The sequence below is a fragment of the Dicentrarchus labrax genome, unplaced genomic scaffold (assembly GCF_905237075.1).
Source record: "Dicentrarchus labrax unplaced genomic scaffold, dlabrax2021, whole genome shotgun sequence".
NCBI lineage: Eukaryota > Metazoa > Chordata > Actinopteri > Moronidae > Dicentrarchus > Dicentrarchus labrax.
Genome location: NW_026136710.1, coordinates 22,694,416 through 22,714,588, shown reverse-complemented (window position 1 = coordinate 22,714,588; position 20,173 = coordinate 22,694,416). Strand labels below are relative to the sequence as shown.

General features: G+C 40.1%; 1 protein-coding gene and 1 long non-coding RNA gene across 2 annotated transcripts in view; one reads left to right on the top strand and one right to left on the bottom strand.

Moving 5' to 3' along the window:
- LOC127371015 (uncharacterized) overlaps positions 1–20,173 on the bottom strand; it is a 91,966-nt gene that overhangs the window by 47,466 nt on the left and 24,327 nt on the right. The window lies entirely within an intron of this gene.
- lrsam1 (leucine rich repeat and sterile alpha motif containing 1) lies at positions 1,744–19,900 on the top strand. The gene is made up of 25 exons (XM_051413515.1): positions 1,744–2,051; positions 5,417–5,614; positions 5,993–6,049; positions 6,400–6,444; positions 6,544–6,621; positions 7,139–7,207; positions 7,546–7,630; positions 7,727–7,848; positions 7,940–8,030; positions 8,320–8,429; positions 8,523–8,552; positions 9,369–9,491; positions 10,599–10,738; positions 10,854–10,898; positions 12,664–12,734; positions 13,113–13,212; positions 13,334–13,421; positions 13,539–13,613; positions 14,849–14,929; positions 15,232–15,327; positions 16,100–16,198; positions 16,277–16,408; positions 17,008–17,074; positions 17,471–17,670; positions 18,543–19,900. The coding sequence occupies exons 2-25, from the start codon at positions 5,543–5,545 to the stop codon at positions 18,663–18,665; spliced, it is 2,199 nt and encodes a 732-aa protein (XP_051269475.1). The 5' UTR covers positions 1,744–2,051; positions 5,417–5,542; the 3' UTR covers positions 18,666–19,900.

Here is a 20,173-nt window from a genome sequence, read left to right as displayed (position 1 = left end):
TCTCAGTGGATGAGCACTGGTGGCTTCAAGTTTCTACATCACACTGTACAAGTTGATACTGGACTGACTTCCAAATTATTTGTGATGTCACAAATCCTGCAGTTAGGCCCCGCCCCTTAAAATCAGATCCTTCTACTGTCACACTCTGCACAAACAGCATTCAAACAGCACACTGTGGGGACAGGGAGAAACTCTGATTTCTGACTGGAGGGGGGAGTTAAGTGCAGCCCACCAGTGCTTATCCAATTAAAAATTACAATATACTAAATATAAACCTACCACAACACTGTAACTGAAGACCATCCTTAAACGGTCCTGAATTCAACTTCAAGTCTAAATAGGAATGAAAGCATACTCTTATACATCATTTAAGGATACACTGCTGTTTTAAAGTTGCATTGCTGTGAGGCCAAAGAGGGGGGCTCAGGGGGAAACTGTTCTAACCACAATGTCAGTTCCCTGTCAACGCCTTTAATTATGTGGTTATTTATAGTCCGCTCCGTGTGCCTCTTGTGGTCTAACTAAGCCTATAGTCTGAGCCACGGTCATACATCACACCTGCAGAGGTCTGTAATAAGCACAGCACAGTTTTACTGTCTGGGATAGTGCTGCTCAGGGAGCCAGAGTCTCAGAGGTTATCTGGTTATGTTAATAGTCCTATTACCCAGAACAGGCGTATATCAGAAGACATTGGGGGAACCAATCTGTTTACTTAATGGCAGGAATAATAAAGCACAGGTGAAACTCACTTTGTTACTTGCTCCAACTGCAGACAGCGGAGGGGACTATAGACATTAAGGTGTGATGTGGCTTAAAACCACAAACCTGTATTAATTAGTAGCTATAAAAGGGTGGAGGCTGCTTACATTTTCTACTTAATCTGACACGTTGGAGCTCAGTCAGTTACAGAAATAAATAAAACTAATATTGTAAGCATTTATACATACACACATTTTGTATGTTTTCTACCCCGCACTCTGCAAACTTCAATGAAATTGTGCAGAGTGTGACCTCTGGTGGACAGACTGTTAGCATGCAAGGTGAAATAGAGACTTGAAATAGCAAATGTAAGCTGAATTTACTTTACTGCATTATATAGTGGACTCACCTGCAAAAAGATATTGTTTATTGACTCTCTGTAAGCAAAACTGTTTTTCCCCCAGGAAGCAACTCTGTACCAGGCAGGGGCAGATCTAGAGAACTATTTTAGGGGTGGCAGAAATATATGCTGAGTTAATTGCAGAGCATTGAATAGAAATATCAGGTGGCATTAGAAATCAATACATTGTTTTATTTACAAATACATTTTTTCTTCACAAATATTTGAAATACATGTCTTTTTTCATTTAACTTAAGCCTACCATTTAATCTAAATTGAATTAATTTCCATTTTATTGCACATTATTCTAAATTAATGTGTGTAAATTTGACAGCTAACCTACACAGGCCAGGCATTTTTTATGCCAGCCCTGTACATCTGCCCCTGGTATGCCAGGATGTTCACATGCTTTCCCCCCCAGCTTTATTAACAATATAGTAATATTACAACAAAACAATAATACATGTTTATAAAATATGTCACTTGGTCAGGGGTCCCTTAAAGAAGAAGGTTGAAAACCACTGGACTACATGATGTAACACTATACCTTTGGGTCATGGTACTGCACACTCCTTCCTGTAGAGGGCGATATGCGCCGCATAGCGAGTTCCAATCCGTTAATAACTAACCCTGGCTACAAGAAGAAGAGATGATGTGGTTATTTGTTGTGGTCTCATGAAGCATCCTTCGTCAGAGGAACACGAGTCAGCTGGGCAGGGCTCATAAAATGAAGACTCGTAAATACTGGTGCATTTATCCAAACTCGGAAAGTAACATATAATAATATAACGTTACGTTGGATTTCCGGTCTTGGCCAACCACGGACTAACGTTAACTGTTAACGTTAACTGTTAACGTACAACGTTAGCCAATAGCGGAACTCCCCCTTTATGTTTTAGCTGAGCTAACGTTACACAGCAGAGTGAGGAGTGACAGCGTCCACACACAGCCTGTGAGTATGATACCCAGCGTTAGCTTCACTTCACCGTGTCGTTACAGTGTGTGGCTGGCTTACTGTTTACATGCTAGCTTCGTTAGCTGGTAAGTTGTCATAGGGAAGCTAACGTTATGAGCCTTGCCGTTAAGTCTGTGTGGAAGAGCTAACGTTATGTACGTTATATATTCACATTCTTGCTATTGATATTAGCATAGGTAGTTGTACGGCAGTTGTTGTAAGAGTAGCGAGGTTGCTAACCATTTGGCAGTGTGTGTGCTAGTTACTCTCTTAGCTATGTAACGGTAGCTACGTGATTTACGGTAGTCAGCCCTCCTCTTCCTCACGTCATGGATGTATTAAGGAGAACACATCCACAGCCAGAAGCCCCATGGTAACGTTACATGGAAGGGGCAGTTCACAGCACTGGGTTGCACATTGAAATGCAATGAAGTTACATTCACAGGCGTTAAATATTAACAGATGGAGTGGTCGACTTCTCAACAGATGTTGTTAAGGTCGTCTCAATAACTCAATAGCTGAAAATATGATATCCAATAGATATCGCTATCATCATATCACTTTCCATTCACTTTATATTTTTCAGCTTCTTGCTTCCATATTTCCTGATCCTGGCTGTGTTGTTATGTATTTGTAGATCCCATTTTACTCACAAAATGTCCATCTTTTCTTATTTTTGATAAGATAATGGGAGGAAAGTGTCTAAAATACCAGAGCTAGAGCTGCAACAATAAGTAGATTAATTAGATTAGTTGTCAACTATTAAAACCCAGTGTGTAACATGGAGGAGGATCTAGTGTCAGAAATGGGATATAATATTCATAGTTGGGTTTTCATTAGTGAATAATCACCTGAAAATAAGAATGGTTGCATTTCGTTACCTTAGAATGAGCTGTTTTTATCTAACGTACAGTGAGAGCGTTCTTTCACTGCCATGTCAAACTGCCACGTTGCTACAGTAGCCTAGAAGTGACAAACCAAACACTGGCTCTAGATAGGGACTTTTGCCTTTTTTCGCAAGTTTCCCAACCACTATAGTTTCTCTATAGTAAAGTACTCCCATGCCTACTGCTGAGAGTAACCGCAGTCCACAGCTCTTCTGGGGTCTCTCCCTCTCCTCTTGTGCCGTGTGCAGGCAGTCAGTATATGAGGTGTGGGAGTCATGCATGACCTTCTCTCTCTCTCTCTCACTCTTTCTCTCTAGATGTCTGGATTTGGGTGTTTGTTTAGCTTGTATGTAAACAGTTTGTTTGAGCTTGTAAATATTTAAACAAGTTCTTTGTTCTTCTCCCTCCCTTTTTTAGATTTAAAATCAGTTTTCTTCAAATATACAATGTCCCTGTCGTGAGTTTGTGATTATTTGTCTAAATAATAATAATAATTATAATAATGTTCAAAGTGTGTGTGTGTGTGTGTGTGTGTGTGTGTGTGTCTGTCTGTCTGTCTGTGTGTGTCTGTCTGTCTGTGTGTGTCTCTGTCTGTATGTAAGTTTTCATCTCTGTATACCAATCAGAAAAAGGTTTGCATTTGCACTGCGGTTTGCAGTGATGCATTTATTGATCAAACTATGGTATTATATTTGTCCCTCATTTCTGAGCGAGCAATGGCAGATTTGGAGCACAGAAAAATATATTTTGCAAAAACTGAATTTGTTGGAGCAAACAGAAATCTATTCTGCACTCGCTAAGTGTATTTGCATGTTCAGGCATCAGTTCTGCATCAAAAACCCTCTAGTAGTTTCAGACTTTAAGGCTCCACAGCTTGAGGTCTGTGTATTTTCCATCCAGCACTGGTCATCAGTTTAAATTACTGCCCTGGCGGTCAGTCCTAGATTTAGTACTGTGTCAGTAGTAAAACAGTGTGTTGCTTCCACAACCCAGTTTTGTTTCGTTTTTTTTTTTTTTTTTTAAATGAGTGGACATGTTGTATCACAGGCCGGGCCTGAGAGGGTTGCTTTTCTGGGGCTTTGTTGCTGTACAAATAAAGCTAACTCGTTTTCTTAATGAACACCAAAATGAAATGGAAATATGCTGGTAGGCTTTTGCCATGTAGCAACTGCAGGAAGTGTGGACTTACAGGATCTACCAACGCTGGCCTCTGTGTAGATTTTCAGATTTATGAGCATCTTTCTATCTTTCAGTAGAGCAGGTTGGAATGGACTGAAATGTTCTTCCAATGAGAGGTCATCAGAAAGCAGGGAGCCTCCTGAAGGATGAAAGAATAAACAAGAACATGATTTTCTCCCAGTGGTTCTCAACCTGTGGTTTGGACACCTCTGGGGGTCTTTGAGGGTGTTCCATGGGATCCCCAGAAAAATAGGGAATGTTTTAATTTCACCCTTGTTTCACTGACTAGAAGTGAGCCCAGTGAAAGGCTAAGAATGACCACCGTATTCTGTTCACAGGTTTGATCCTGTTCAAGGTTATTTCTGCCAATCTACAGTACAGACAGTTTTGAAATTAGTAAATCTCATCAGACTGGCATTTGCTGCATGGAATAGCCCACCTGCTTGTTTTCTCTTGGATGTTAATGTTTTATTTTATGTTAAAGTATGTTATTTGTTATGAAGATAGCAGAGGTGGTCCTTATTTCAGATCCAGTGTTCCACCATGAAACACTAACCTGAGAACACAGCAGCAATTATAGAACTTAGAAAATAGAATGAGTAAATTAAATGTATTCTCAATGTATGCAAGCAACTGTTGGAGATGGTGGCTTTTAGACATTTAGATCATTTAAGCTGCACTGAATATTTTATATTAACAATGGATCAAACAACTCATGATTAAGGTGTTACTCGTAGTACACATTTACAGAAATGTATCAGATTCTGCAGTTTCCCTCAGCTTTACAGAGATTTGGTTTAGCTAATGTGTTACATTTCTGGACCTCAAACTCTGCTCCCATCAACTACATTTCCAGATGCTGCAGGCAGCTGTTTTCTCTGATACACCCACAATACACTACCTGTCCAGCTGTAAGTCCAAACAGCAATAAGACCCAGTTAGTGACAAGCTGGTGAACATAGTGGAGCATTTAGCAGCTGAATAGCCAGATATTTTTCTCAGGAGTTGGTGGAGACCAAAAACAGAGCTAAAAGAGAGTGAATATTGGACTGGGGCAAATGAATGATAATGTCGCTCTGGATTTGATGAATGTGTAAATGGCCAACTAACACATTCACAATAACAGTGTTTACGGAGGTATTATGTCAGTGTTGTGTTTTTTCTGTACAATTTCCACATTTAATTTTAGTTTGGAGTCATCATTGTGGAACTTCAAAAGGGTTATCTGCAAGATGTGTTAAAGTCATGTTGCTTCATCTGATTAGTCCTTAACATCACAGTCTTTTTACTTTTCAGTGTGCCGGCGGTGTCGTCAGTGCTTTCCCACCGGTTCATTTGTCCCTGGGAGCAGGTCTCGTTGTGGTGGAGGGGCACGAAGGAAACCCGGCAGGCAGAGAGACAGCAGGACAGGCGGGACTCAGGATGCCTCTGTTCTTCAAAAAGAGGAAACCCAGCGATGACTCCCAGAAGAGACTGGAATATCAGCTGTGCCGGGTAAGAAGAGCGCTTAACGTTTCCTTCCTTTATAGTTAGATGATGATGCTACAGTGCCAGCTATTGGCCAAATGGCACCCAATTTTTATGATCACCCTGTCATGACAAATCTAGACATGCCCACCAAAGACATGACCTTTTTTTTGATATGTATGTGAGCAAATTTGCAAAGTAACTTTTTCCAGCATGGTCCACAGTGCATTCTGTATCAAATTTGGTGACGAGGATTAAAGGGGTAGGGCTAGATTTTATTTCTGAGACTTCAAAAAGTTCATAATTTAGGCAAAAAGTTACAGACGAGAACTTAAAGTTCATTGTAAATCATCTTCATTGTTATAGTGCAACCATCTACCCAAATTTTTTATTCTTGTTCTTCAGTCTAAGGAGGCAGGTGCTGATGACATCCTGGACATCTCAGCTTGTGAGCTCTCAGAGGTGAGTATGTTACTGTCAACAGGCATGTAGCAAACTTAACTGATGACTAGCTGTAAAACTCTTATGTTTTACAAAACAGTACAAAAGTACTACCAAGTTAACTTAAAGGAATAGTTCAGTATTTGGGGATTTTATTTATATCCTTTTTCTGCTTTCCCATTTAATCCCTTTCTTTCTGAGAGCGGGATGGAAAAATCCATATTAATCTCATGTCTTTGTTAAGTAAAGAGTTGGACCAATGATGTGGTTAGCAGTACAGCTGTATCTGCAGAACGGTTTGTAAAAGTCTGCATTACTGAGTGTGTGGCTAATACTGCAGACAATGACACCTGTGGTCTGTTCTGCCACAGGTTCCCTCAGGTGCTTTTTCCATTTGCAAGGTGCTACAGAAGAAGGTAAGAATGCAACATGGACATGTAGTTTCAACCACATGCCTGTGTCTGTGTGTCCTTGATTGTCAGCAGTCAGACATGTCCTCTGTTTCTCTCCTTCAGGTCCTTATCCTCCATAACAATGAGCTGAAGTCATTGGTACCCAGAGGCTGTGACATCAGCACTCTTTCCACTTTAAAGGTAATGTTAACTAGACACAGGCATGATGGGAAGTTTAAGTGTATTGCAACATTGTATGCTTTTAAAACCAGTTTGTGGACATAATTGTAGTTAGTTTGGTCTTATGTTGCCGTCCTCTTTCCACTGCTCATTTCCAGCATAAAGTAGTTAGATGCTAGGTTTTATGACGATTTGTGCATTTTTATGACCACATAAGCAGAAACAGCTCCTGCTAGCCTAATCTCTGTTTACTTTCTTTATTTACTTTGCAGTGCACTGTTTCTGCATGTATAGTGGAACCCATAGGGAAGGAGTTAGGTCAGGGATTGCATTGCTGTACTGTCTTAGTCATAATGGTATGGCTGTACTGTGGCTAAAATGTCATATTATGGATTTACTAATAGAAAGGTGAAAAAAAGGTTATGATTTATACTCTTTTATTTATTTACCTCTACAAAAAAAGAAAGAAGCCTAATCTTTGACGCCTGCGTTATTGCTAACCATAGATAAACTTGACTGAATCTTTCTGCTATCAAAGGTTTTGGATCTGCATGAGAACAAGCTCACCTCTCTCCCAGAGGACATTGGGAAGCTGGCGTCATTGCAGGTAAAGCCATTCTGAACTCAACTCCTGGTACAGAGAAAAATAAAGTGAATGCTACTAAACGGTCAGTGTACTTTGTGGCCAACTGATTTTTTGTTTTTAAGTGTGAAAACCAAAATCAGTGAACAAGCTGTTCTGACATAAAAATAAAAAAATTACTTACTTACGAAGTAAAAAACTTTTTTTGTTCTGAAAATAAAATGGAAATCAAAGAACAACCAATTTTCTCTATGTTTTGAAAATAGAAATGAGAAAAAGAAAAAACTACAAAATGTTCTGTTTTTCTGTTGGATGCCAAGCACACTGACCCTCAACCTCCATGTGTGTCCATTTTGTGTCAGATTCTGAATGCGGAGAAGAACCGCTTAAAGGCACTGCCGGACTCCATCGGGGATCTGCGGCTTCTGCAGACGCTCAATTTGAAGGGTATGACGCTAACAGCTTCTTGCTTACTTCCTTGAGTGAAAGGACATGTACGGGTCCAATGACGCTGTTGCTCCCTGTCACTGTGTGTCTGTATAGGTAATTGTCTCAGTGAGCTGCCTTCCTCAGTTTGTTCTTTGAGCAGCCTGCGCACCCTGGATGTGAGTGACAACAACATCGTCCAGCTGCCCAAAACGCTGGCCTACATCCGCACACTAGAGGTGTGTCCTGGGTTTCAAACTTACAGGAATACTTAATATAACTTGGATATGGTTTTGTACAAACCATTTGTGTGTATGTGTGCTGTGACAGAGCTTTACACTTGATGCTGCCACGATGTCCTACCCACCTGTGTCTGTGTGTACAGAGGGCACAGAGAGCATCCAGCGCTTCCTATGCTCTGGTGAGGGTTTACTTATGCTACTTACTGCTTACACACTCACAACACAGAGCTAGTGTCAGCCAATGCACATGTACAACTCTTATATACTCGCAGTCTTCTAGTTTTAATATTGTAGTTAATAGTTTTGATGACAGTGGAGTTCTATATCATTTAAAAACTAAAGCTACATTGAACTGCGGTTTCAATTTTCAAAATAGGATTTTATTACCACAGAGGGGCAAGTAGTCCATTAGGGGAAATGCAGGTTAATTCATCTTCAGACTATATCAGAGAATATTGTTGTTTTCAGAACTGGGAGAGGAGTACTGCCCCCCATCCCAGTATCTCCTGCCAGTGCTGGAGAGTGACAGTGGCAAACAGAACTCTGACTGTTTGGACGGCTTGGAGGAGGCCTGGCAGGTAATGCTGTTCACTTTGTTTACCTTGTCAACTGCTGCTTACACTGTATGAATTCAAAGTCTTATTAATTTTTTTTCTCACTTTCTGTTGCAGAACAAATTCAGCGACTATGAGAAGAGAAAGGTGTGTGACTCTAGAGACACAATCGCTGTTAGATTCAGCCTGTCTCTGGGGGCTCCCTGTTTTGCTCATGGCTTACTATGTTAAGACAGCTTAGGCAAGACAGTCCCCTTTCTTCAGCGCAGTTTCTTAGAGGATTGGTTTTACCTTGTTTTTCTGATCAGAGAATATCCCTGCTTGCATTTAAAGCTGCACTAATCAATATTTTTAAATTAACAATGGATCAAATGACAATGTGTCATGTGAAAGAGGTCACTTGTAATGACAAACCCAATTGTCACCAACTCTACAGTTTCCCACAGTTTTTTGTTTTATGGTCTGAAACTCTACTGTTTTGGTTCACTCTCATCAGACCCTTCCTAAATCCCGCCCCTTTTTACTCTGTGCTCCAATAACAGTTGAGCTAGCCTCAGTCAGTCAACTTTCTCCTTTCCTGTACTTAGATATTCTTTGTTCTAGATGGTTAGAACAGATCTTCTTAAGTTAGCTAATGTTAGCAAGGCCCTAGCTAAGTAGTTAGCTAATCTACATCAATCTTTAGCTAGCTAGTTAAACCTGAAAGCTAATGTTAGCAAAACGGCAGCTAACTACCTAGCTAATTTACATCAATCGTTGGTTAGCTAATGTTCTGGTAACATAAGCTAACCTGATATGACTAAAGACACATATGAGTGTGTCGCCTTTATCTTTTTAGTTTTACTGGCTGGCACTTTGGTTGCATTGCAGACTCGTAACAACGCGTAGCAGTTGACATACACATTTACACATACAGTGTAGCGTCAGTATGAAGACGCTCTGACTCGTCCCTCTGTCCTTCAGGTGCAGAAGCAGCAGCAGAAGCTAGCTTTCGAGCGGCAACTGGAGAAGAAGAAAAATGAGCACACCCAGCTTATACTCATGAACACCTCCCGCAAGGAAAACATGCTCAACTCAGTCCGACAGGTACCCACCACGCTCACTCGCACTAGTGCTGGGTAGATAATACTGATCCTCTGATGGAGCTGTGTCTTTGTATGTTGCTGTCTCATTGGATTTAAAATCCTAAATGAGCCTCTCCACTCACTGTTGTTGTTCTGAAATGCAATTTTAAACTGTGTTGTCATTGAGGATTTTAACAGTGAGCTGATGGGACATTCAGGGATGCATATGGTGTCTTTTTAACGAAAAATGGGACTCTGGAAAGAGCTTACCAAAGCAAACGATTAATGTGGCTATACAGAGTACTCTGCCTCATCTCTTCATTGTACAGTTCATCATTCAGTTTCATTCTAAATTTATCCATTTGTTTTTAATCTTAATAACTAAATTACTAAATTAAATATTTTTAAAAAAGCACATAAGTTAGCCTAGCATAAAGTTTTGCCATCAAATAGCTTATGTGTCTGTTCAAGCAGGAAAAAAATCACTCTAAGGTGTTCAATATACATGTCAAGTCAATTTTATTTATATTGTCCACAATTACAAGTCAATTGCATCAAGGGCTTTAGTCAGTATAACATGACAGTCTTAAAGTTTAGACCCTTGATTCAGTCAAAAAATCCTTTGAAAAGATTTAATAGTCTACAACTTCCCTACCCTGTCTGTGGCTCTCAGCTCCAAGACCATTCGTTCCTACTTGGGAAGTAAATCAGATGCAAAAACAGCTCACAAATACATGTATAGTTGCATTTGTAACAGAAATCTCCAACTGGTCACTGCTCACATTACTCAAGTGGGAGGATTTGTTCTGCACTCTTTTCAGCTGCAGATTAATCCACATTTGGTGCTTCAGTCAGTATTTGGCATTTATGGTTTCATCTCATTTCTGTCCTTTGTATCTGAATGGTTAACTTCTGACTAGTTAATAAATGAGTGGCATTCAGAGAAACCTAATGGCTAAAATTCACCTCATTTGTTGACTGTATACACTGGCACTGCACCAACTATTTCCAGTGAACAGCTAACCTCCAGCAACCAAGTGAAGTTACTACCAATTATGGAGTCTTTATTTTCTGTTTGATTTGATTTGCTTTCAGCTACATTAGTATGTCTGCTCTGTCTGATGTGTAGGAGCAGGAGCGTCTGGAGCAGGGGGTCAACCAACAGCAGAGAGCTCAGGAGGCTGAGAGGCTGCTGGTGCTGGAGAAAGTCCGACAAGCTGAAGACGGCATCAGCAGTCGCATCAGCAACATGCTGATGGATAAAAACAGGTAGGACCTGGCCATGTAGAGTCCTGTTTGTCCGTCACATTATAGATGTTTTATGCCTACAGTGCTCACAAATGAGTCTCTGCTAACTGCTGTATATTTATTTAAATCTCCCCAGGCAGAAAAAGAGTGCAGAGTTTCTTCAAGCCATGGAGGAAGATCGGTGAGTAGACAGACTACTGATCCATAACATCCAGATCTATTACAGCCACAAGATATGAGGCACTCCAGAATGTAGCAGCACTCACCCATTTGTTTTCCACTTACCATACTGAGCCTATTTATAGAGCACTTTCCAAGTTGGATGCAAAGTGCTTTCCAGGAGAAAAAAAAATAAAAACAGAATGACATGACTTAAAAACTTTACCACAGAGGAGCAAAATTTTGGCACAGCATACTGTAGCAGAAGAAGCACTCTTTAGTTGTTAATAAACTGGCTGTAAAGTGATTATTTCATAGCCAGTGGTGTAGAGGTGTCTTATCTAACATTATGTCCATCAGATACAGTCTTATTCAGGATATATTTCTTTCTCTAGGTCATAAACACTTTTTACTGTGTTCGCTTCATATCTGTAGTTCAGTGAGCTACGGGTAGGCAGGTTTTGATCAACAAGGTACATTTGGTCCCTCAGTTTGCTGTTAATACAGCACTTCTCCCTAGACTCTGTGCAGATGGTCTGGGATAGCTGTGTTGCCTGGGAGAAGGCTCTTTGTTTAAGACTAAAGTCTTGGAACAAAGTCTTTGTGCACAGTAAACACCACAGATTACATACAGACTGTAAAATGATCGCCTGCAGCCTCACTCTGCAAGATGTGAACTCATACTTACCGTTGGCTATTTTTAGGTTAAATTTTTTTTATAAAAATACAGGAAATGTCTTTAGTTTTAGTCTTTGTCAATGTGGTCAGATTTGAACACAACAACATGAGTAGGCATTGGTTCATATGTTTATATGTTCTGAACTTAAATCCTGCCCCTAACAAATAGCCCCCATATTTAATATAAAAAACACTGAAATTAATGAAAACTAAACTAAAACTAAACATTTTTAAACCATAAAAACAAAACTGAGACAAGCTTTAACTTAACCACTCTAGAAACTAATTGAAACTTAATTGAATTGAAAACAAAATAAAAACAAACAAGAAAATACTATAATAACTACACCACTACTGCACATCTACACACTTGGTTATAGCAACTCTCATGTAAGCGATGGGCAACAAAATCCACAGTGCTGAGTTCGGCTGAAGCTGATATGACCCTTCATAAGCCCCGCCCCTTCTTGCTTTTCGATCCCCAGCTCCTCCCGCCACATGTCGATGTATCCTTGAGCAAGATACTGAACCCCAAATTGCTCCCGATGCTGTGAATGTGTATGAATGAGTTAGTTTCTTTGGGACAATATGAAAAATTTCATGTCAGGATTATCTTGGCCAAAATAATTGCAATACACAATATTAACGAGATAGTCATGAGAATATACTTCATAATTTAAAAATGGCACTAAAACACACTGGAATCACTGACCTTACATTTAGTCAAGAAACATATATTTATTGCATCCCTGTTCTGTATTTTGGAATCTATACTATTTCCACACATCCTGTTTAAAACATTTATTTATGGGGGTTACAACGGCAAGCTGAGCCTAAAGCCATGATGAGGAACAATTTTAAAATGACTGGAAAGATTCGGGCTCCCCCTTTTCCCATTGTTTAAAATATATCAGGAGGCCTTTTTTTTTCTGTAGAGAAAGTCAGCTTTTCCAAGTCAAGCCATGTAAAGATATACACGATTATCACAATAATGAAAATTCATGATGATATGCAGTAATATCGTATCTCGTCCCAGCTCGGCTCCATGCTTACTGCTAAAAGTCAGCCTAGGATTACTACAAATTATTGTTTGTTGACTTCCCCCTCAGGATCCGTATGGAGCATCTGACTGCCATCACACAGGAAGAAACCAATTCACTGAGGAAGAGGGATGTGGCAGGTAAGCACGTATACAGTGTTTCTGCATGTGGAGTCATGGCTGGAGTGCCCCGGTTTTTCACAAACCATGAACCCTAAACATGTACTTCATTTTGTCAGGGACCTATTGTAAATTTAGTAAAGCCAGAAAAACTAATATTAATATTTGCAAGTATTTTCATCAATTTATGGATTTACTAAATAAAATAAGTGGATTGCACTATCGATTTATTAACTGTAAGCTGGTAAACCTTTGGGTTTAAGACTTAATGGCCTTTCATCCAACACCAATCTCTTTATTTTATTTATCCGGCAATTTTGCATTGTTCTGCATTCGTACCCTCACAACACATCTTTCCTTTCCCCTGCTATCCCCTCTCTTCCCTCTCTGTGTTTCTAGCTGCCATGCAGAAGATGCTGTCAGACAGCTGTGCCATGAGCATGATACAGGAGGCCAGTGACTTTCGCAGACAGAGCCTGGTGTCCGAGACCTACAGAAGGTTCAGCATCCACACACAAACACACAAACGCCATATCAGAATGGATGGATGTAAATATTGCAAACAAATCAAACACAGCAAAAAGACACATGTTGTAAACTCTTCCATTGTCTTATAACAGTATGGAGTCTTTGGACAGGAAGTTTGACAATATGCTGTCCCTCCATGTTTTGGACAAATCTAAAGCCATCTCCCACATCTTACAGGAGGTAGGTCTTCTCTCGTTGTCTCCAGTATCAGAGAGCTTGGTGGAGAGACCTAACTCGGTGTAAATCAAAGTCTCACACATTGCTTAAAATGCCTTATCCTCTGACTGTTCACTGCAGGAGGAGATGCAGAAAGCAGCATTCCAGGCCCTGCAGCTGCAGAAAGATGCTGTACACGGCTACATCCGCAACCAGGTCTGTATGGCCGGGCGCCGATGGGTGGGGTTAGGGTCAAACCTGTCACTGGTCTCTTTTATGGAGCTCACCATCACATGAAAAACTGTGCAGTAGAGGATGTCGATGCATGTTTTTGTGGCTGCTTGAACAACCTTTTTGCAAGACATCCGAGTTTAGTTTTTGTTCAAAATCTTATTTTATATTACTATAGTACTTTGTAACATTACAAAGAAATGATATAGAGGGATGGCTCAAGCTCAAGAAGGATTTTGCATTCTGGGAAATAAAAAATGGTTCTGATATTCCTTTAAGAAATAGTTAAATTATCATTATAGTGCATCATCAGAACTACACTCATCTCTTATTATAGGAACAAATTCTGCATGTCATTCCTCAGTTTAACATTCTGTATGACTCATTTTACATTACTTTTTAAACCCTGACAGAGTTTAATATTTGTGTAGCTTGTTAATGTTGTCACTGATTGCAGCTAGACTGCTTTCGTGCATGTTGTTTCAGTACCCGCTGAGTCCTCCTGCTGAGCTGCTGCACAGTCTGTTGTGTTTCTCCTGCTTTGTAAAAAAGCTGGAGGTCTTGCTACCTTTAGCTGTTTCTCTGTCATGGGTCCAGTTGTCCTGTTGGCTCAGCATTTTGTATGTTACCCCCTGATTCCAGCCATGACACAGACCAATGAATGGGGAGCTAAAATCACAGATGGGGCGAAGCAACAGGTTATAACTGATATTTTCAGATCACAGATGATTTGGCTCATCCGGCTGAATGATAAGTAAGGCTGTTGAGAATTTGTTGAAAATGAAAAACTATCTATAGATAAGAAAAATGAACCAGAAAGTTGAAGAGACTACATATCACGTTGTTGAACTGTAAGAGGACACTGTTTAGTGTTTTAGTGAATGAGTCAAACTGAAAGTGCAAAAGTGAGACTACATTAGGATTTTGATAGTGAGGGGGTCTTTCCCCACCCATCCCCAGTGGAAATTGTTGTTGAGAGAACACCAATACAAAATGAAACTGCATTATTTTACTTCACCTGCAGCCTGCCCATAGCTATCTCATTTTTACTTGTACTCCTCGATGTTTTTAACTTTTTGGTTTATGTGCCGGGTACCCGCGAAACCCTGTGCAATATTACCCCCAGACAGGAAATCATCTCATCAATGTTTTCATCCTGACATTCAGCAGCATGTCCCTTCTCCCTGCTCGCTTCATATTTGCCTCTCCACTGTCCCCAGATCAAGCTCATAGAGGGCGAATTAAAGCAGCTGACTAAATTGGAGATTAAAAGACGCAGTCTGGATGCTGAGAACCTGCAGGTGGGTTTCACCGCCTTCTTCCTTTGCCCTCCCGCATTGACTTGATTTTTGTTTCTTCTTCCTATTGATTCTAATATCATTTCTTTTGGCTATATTCATGTCATTGCTCCATGGAAACAATTAATCATTGTACACACTGAGGGTCAAGGACAGAGGGTCTGAAGTAAACGCATATTGAATACATGATTTCAATGAAGTGATAAGAATGATTATTATATTAGTGTGTTCAGTCCTTCAACAGTATTTACTGGTGAGTGTGTATTGTCATTCTACCTGATGCCATGGTGTATGTGTGTGTGCAGGAGGTTCTGGTGGAGCAGCGCACAGCTCTCAGTGATTTGTTGCAGCAGCTGCTGAAGCAGAGAGACCAGAGGGAGCAGGAGCTGCGGCATGTGCTGGTGAGGAAACGGCTATAGCCGGGCCTGAGTGGGCACCACTTCTCTTTTTCAGTGTCTCATGCTCGCCTCTCTGGTTAGACTACATGACTTTCAAAGCCTTCAGATCGCTGTACTGTTCAAACTACTTGTAATCTGGACTCAGCGACAAGGGGGTCCACCCTTCAAGATCTTTCCCAAGGACTAATCTGAATCTGAGTCTGTCTGGTCTCCAAAATATGTTTCATCAGGAGTAATTTATAACTTCGTGTTTAATTAGGAAAGTAGTTTTAAAAACACTCACACAAAGGGCAACCATTTACTGCATACTGCCATTAGAAGCTCAATACAATAAGCTGATAATTAGCCTGATTAGCCAGCTTCAGTAATTAATATACAAATAGTTAAACCATTTAATCAACAAATAACAGCAGTCAGCATCAGACAACCTTATCATACTTCAGCAGTTACCTAGTGTTTCTGTAGTGGTGACCAAAAATATTAAAAATATACATATTAGCTCTTTCAATGCAAGTAAAAAGCTCACTATTCCATTTAAGAAATATTGCAAATATTGAAATATTGTGGAAATGACAGGTGGATTGTTTCAATAATTAATTAGGGTTAAAATCATGTAGTGTGAACTCTGCATTACGTGTTATCAAAATGGTGCTGCTCTAGAGGCAGATAACACAAATCTGTTAGTTCATTTGAACTGAAACATTCAGTCTTTCTCATCCTGGGATCAATAGAGTCTGTGGTTAAATGAGACCAGCAATTGCTTTGTGTTTTCCAGGCTGAGATGGAACGGAAGTCTGAGTCCAACCAGCAGAACTACTGGATGATCCAGTACCAGAGACTGTTGGATGCCAAGCCACTGTCACTGCGCATGCAGGTACAGTACAAAGCAAAGGACACACAGAAACAACTGGAAACCAAAGTGTGCTGTTCCTAAACTGTCATTTTATTGCAGGAAGCGGGCGTGGAGAAAGAGTTGGTCAACCTGCTGTGCAAACTGTCAGCTCAGCACTACCTGCCCATCCTGGCTCATCATCGAGTGACCACTGAGGCCCTTCGCCACATGAACTCCTCTGACCTCAAGAAGGTCTGTCTGCAACACTTACTCATCAGTTGCCACTGACATTGGAGATCTTTGACTACATGCAGTAACTCTCCGTTTCAACACCAGCTGTCTTATTTGTCAACACAAGGTCACCACTCGCCTGTGCAGAAGTGGTGTTTGCTTGAGCTGATGTACCAGCACCTGTACAGAACCCATTAACATGCAGACTGGAGAACTGCCTACCGTCCACTAAGCTTGGGGCAATATGAACATTTCTTGTCACGATTATCCTGATAAAAATAATTTTACAATGTTGTACCAATAATCACCAAAATATAATAAAACTCTTAAAATGAGCCTAAAACATACTGGAATCACTTTACCTTACATTTAGTTAATAACTGTAAGGTAATGTAGGTGTGTATTGGCAGGACTGGCAATAACGTGTCACAATACAGGGGTTACAATTCTGTATAATGCCATGCAATAGGCGATAGGTTGCAATTTTAAATAAAATCTAATTTTAGGAAAACTGTGTTTACAGCTGGTTGTGCTGCCCTCAAGTGGCCAAAAATGTAATTCAGTTGTAACTATTAATGAATGTGCAGAATAATCAGCATTGTTCATTTCTCTTTTTTTAGCTTGGCATTAATGAAATAGGAATCCAGAAAGCTCTTCTGAAGTGGGCTCAGGAACACCCTGCTGAAGGTACATTACACACCTACGTTTCTATACATTATACAGTTATACATACTGTAAGTACATACTGCTACAGATAGCTTCTTTTGCAATCTGCTCTCTGAGTTTTTGAAGCAAAGACATGGTCTGTGCCCACACTGGTCACAATAACGTGATATGTAGTCTCTACAATCATGCAAGCTCATGCTGTTCAAATTTTGCTGACATTGTCAGAAAAGTGCTTTTAGTAAAGTCTCAAAGAAACTCAAGGAATGTTGTCAAATTATACAAATGGATTAATGTTAAGATAGCAAAAACTTACATTTCCACCTTTTTCAAGGATGGAGGATGATGTTTAGGGTATTGAAACTCAGGAAGTCAATGAAAACCTGTTTGCTGTCCACTGATTATTTTCTCCTGTACTAGGAGCTTGTAAGGCTGTCCTGCAGGACGAGGAGGCAGAGCTAACTCCCTCAGCTCCACCCCCTGCCTCCCCTCCATTACTTCCCAACATTTCCCAGATCCCCAGCCCACCACTCACCCCGGGGACCCCCGTCACACCTTCAGCCCCCAGCCCTGTGGAGGGACCAGGGAGCTCCGAGTGTGTGGTCTGCATGGAGAGCGGGGTAAGAAAAAAAACTCAGCAAAAACCAGAAAGTAACCCCTTCAGTCTCAATAATCAGTACTACTCTTGTTATTGTTATTTCCTATCAGCATTGTTTAAAGGTCAAAAGATGCTAAAACTAGGATGAGGCATACCATGTCTAGAACATGAATACAGTTCATGAACTTTTCACCAGTAGTGAGATATCACTGGAGCACAACAGAACTAACTACAGTCCACTTGTTGGTGTCCCTCAAGGTTCTGTCCTGGGTCCTATTTTGTTTGTAAGCTATATATGAATAAACTTTATTTACTTTCAGCAGCACGGGCATCAGTCGGCCAAACTGCCTTCACCAGTCCTAAACTGATCTGTTCAGTGGAAAAAGTAGAAATCCACTGAAAGAATACAGGGGTTGTATTATGTATATATTGATATAGATTAATTGTTGTAGATATAGTCCAGAAGTTGCAACCTGCAGAAAGTAGATTAAACAATGTGTTTAATTCAGAACTCTATTAAGACTTTTTAACAACAACTTCTAACATCTTCTTGATGTAGTCTGTTGAGGTATGATATGGTGACATCTGGTACATCACATCTATTTTCTGTGTGACACATACATGGACCATATGTACATATGTAGCAACAACAATCACAGTTTTCAGATAATTTAGCTAATGTTAGCAAAAATGCTACCTTAGCTAATACTGAGAAGGAATTTTAAACATTTTTCTGGAGCTGATAATTAGTTACTGAGCAGTTAAGTTAAGCAGTAACTCCAAAAAGAAACAAACCTCGAAATCTTTGTAGTAACAAAGTGAAAATATTAAACCTTAGCACACATGCACACACTCCTCCAGCTGACTCATGTCTTATCTTTCTCGTCTCTCCAGTCTCAGGTCATCTTCCTGCCCTGTGGTCATGTATGCTGCTGTCAGGTCTGCAGCGACGCTCTGCAGAACTGCCCTCTTTGTCGTAACAACATATCCCAGCGCATACGCCTGTACCACAGCTAGAAGCAAGTACAGCGCTGTTCCTCCACAGACTGCAGCTCTCTTTATTTATGCATGATCATAAAGCTGCTGTGAGCTAACTCTCGTCATGTATAGAGAAGCTTTTAGCGGGTTTTCAAAGAGCTGAGCCACTTTCCTGTATTAACCAAACAGTACTTTGTGATGTATATGCAGAAATAAGTTTGAATAGAACTATTTTTAATGGTGTTTTAGTTGTGTTTTTGGTTGTCACCGGCATCCAAGCCTGTGTATTTTGTTGTTCTTTCTAAATTCTATCATTTTTTAAATATGAATTAAGATCCAGGTGGATGACACTGCTCACTGGTTGAAGACTGACTGTTCTTTGCCTTATTATACCTTCTCAATTGATGTGTGCCTTTTTCTGGAAATCTCTCTTTTCATTTAACAATACTTGTGTGTTGTAACCAAAGTAACACCTGTCCAGTTCACTAAAACAATCTATGGATTGTTGTTGCTATTGTTGCTCATTGTATGACTAATGCACCTCATGTTGTTCTGCAATCAATTACACAACTTGTCTTGCCCTCGCTGTGGGGGCCGTTTTTCAACCTTACTTTATTCTCCATTCCTCTTGTCTCTGACATATCTTTCCCATTCTTATTTCAATCACAATATATGGTGCACATGTACGAACTAACATCACCTGTTTGTAGCCACAACTAATGCTATTATACTCTTTCAAGTGCTCTTAACTCTAACATCTCAGCATGTTTCAGGTAAATATTATTGTATATGAGTCGGTTAAATGTAGTATGTAAGAGATTCCATGTCTATATAAATCAGACATTTCATGTCAACAGACTGTGATATAAAATACTGTGTATGTGTGTCAATGTAAAGTCATTGTGTTGCTGAAGAAAGGCACTGCTACACGAGCAGCCAGATCTGGAAATGTACTGAAAAACAGTATACAATTAGAAAGATGTTGTTGAGTCTGTATTATATATAAAAATATCTGATATATTTGGACACCTGCTGTCATTTTACGTCTTAAGTGGCATTTTGGCTAACTTCCTGTCCACACCACCACACTGAAATTCAGCTGCCTGCCTTTAAGGACCGCCTCTTTGTGGAGTTCTCTTTCCTGATTGGATAAAGTGGAAACAGGATACCAAGAAATGTATTCTGTGTTTACTTCAGAAAGGAGGGACTGAGAGACCCATGTTACTGACTTGTTTAGAACTGACACTGTACAAATTAAAGTGAATTTGATTGAACACTATCGGTGATGGCTGTCAGAATGTAGAGCTAGTTAACACTTATTTTACCATGGTGCGTTTTCCTCTTATACAATATATCACTTAGAGCTCGTTTAAGTTCTGAACAAGAATCCACATTCTAACATTTGCAGGAAGCTTGGTGACAGCGTACTGTAGATTACATTAGATTAGATTCAGTTTTATTGTACTAAGACAACGAAAGGCAGTTAAGCATCTAACTAGAAGTGCATAAAGCAGTAAAGTGCAGGGTAATGTCCATATGTACAGGGA

Excerpts from the sequence above, each read along its gene's own strand:
- lrsam1 (XM_051413515.1), top strand. The coding sequence starts at position 5,543 with ATGCCTCTGTTCTTCAAAAAGAGGAAACCCAGCGATGACTCCCAGAAG. Across the intron at positions 8,031-8,319 it reads CCAGCGCTTCCTATGCTCTG|AACTGGGAGAGGAGTACTGC; the intron begins GTGAGGGTTTAC and ends TGTTGTTTTCAG. Across the intron at positions 8,553-9,368 it reads GCGACTATGAGAAGAGAAAG|GTGCAGAAGCAGCAGCAGAA; the intron begins GTGTGTGACTCT and ends TCTGTCCTTCAG.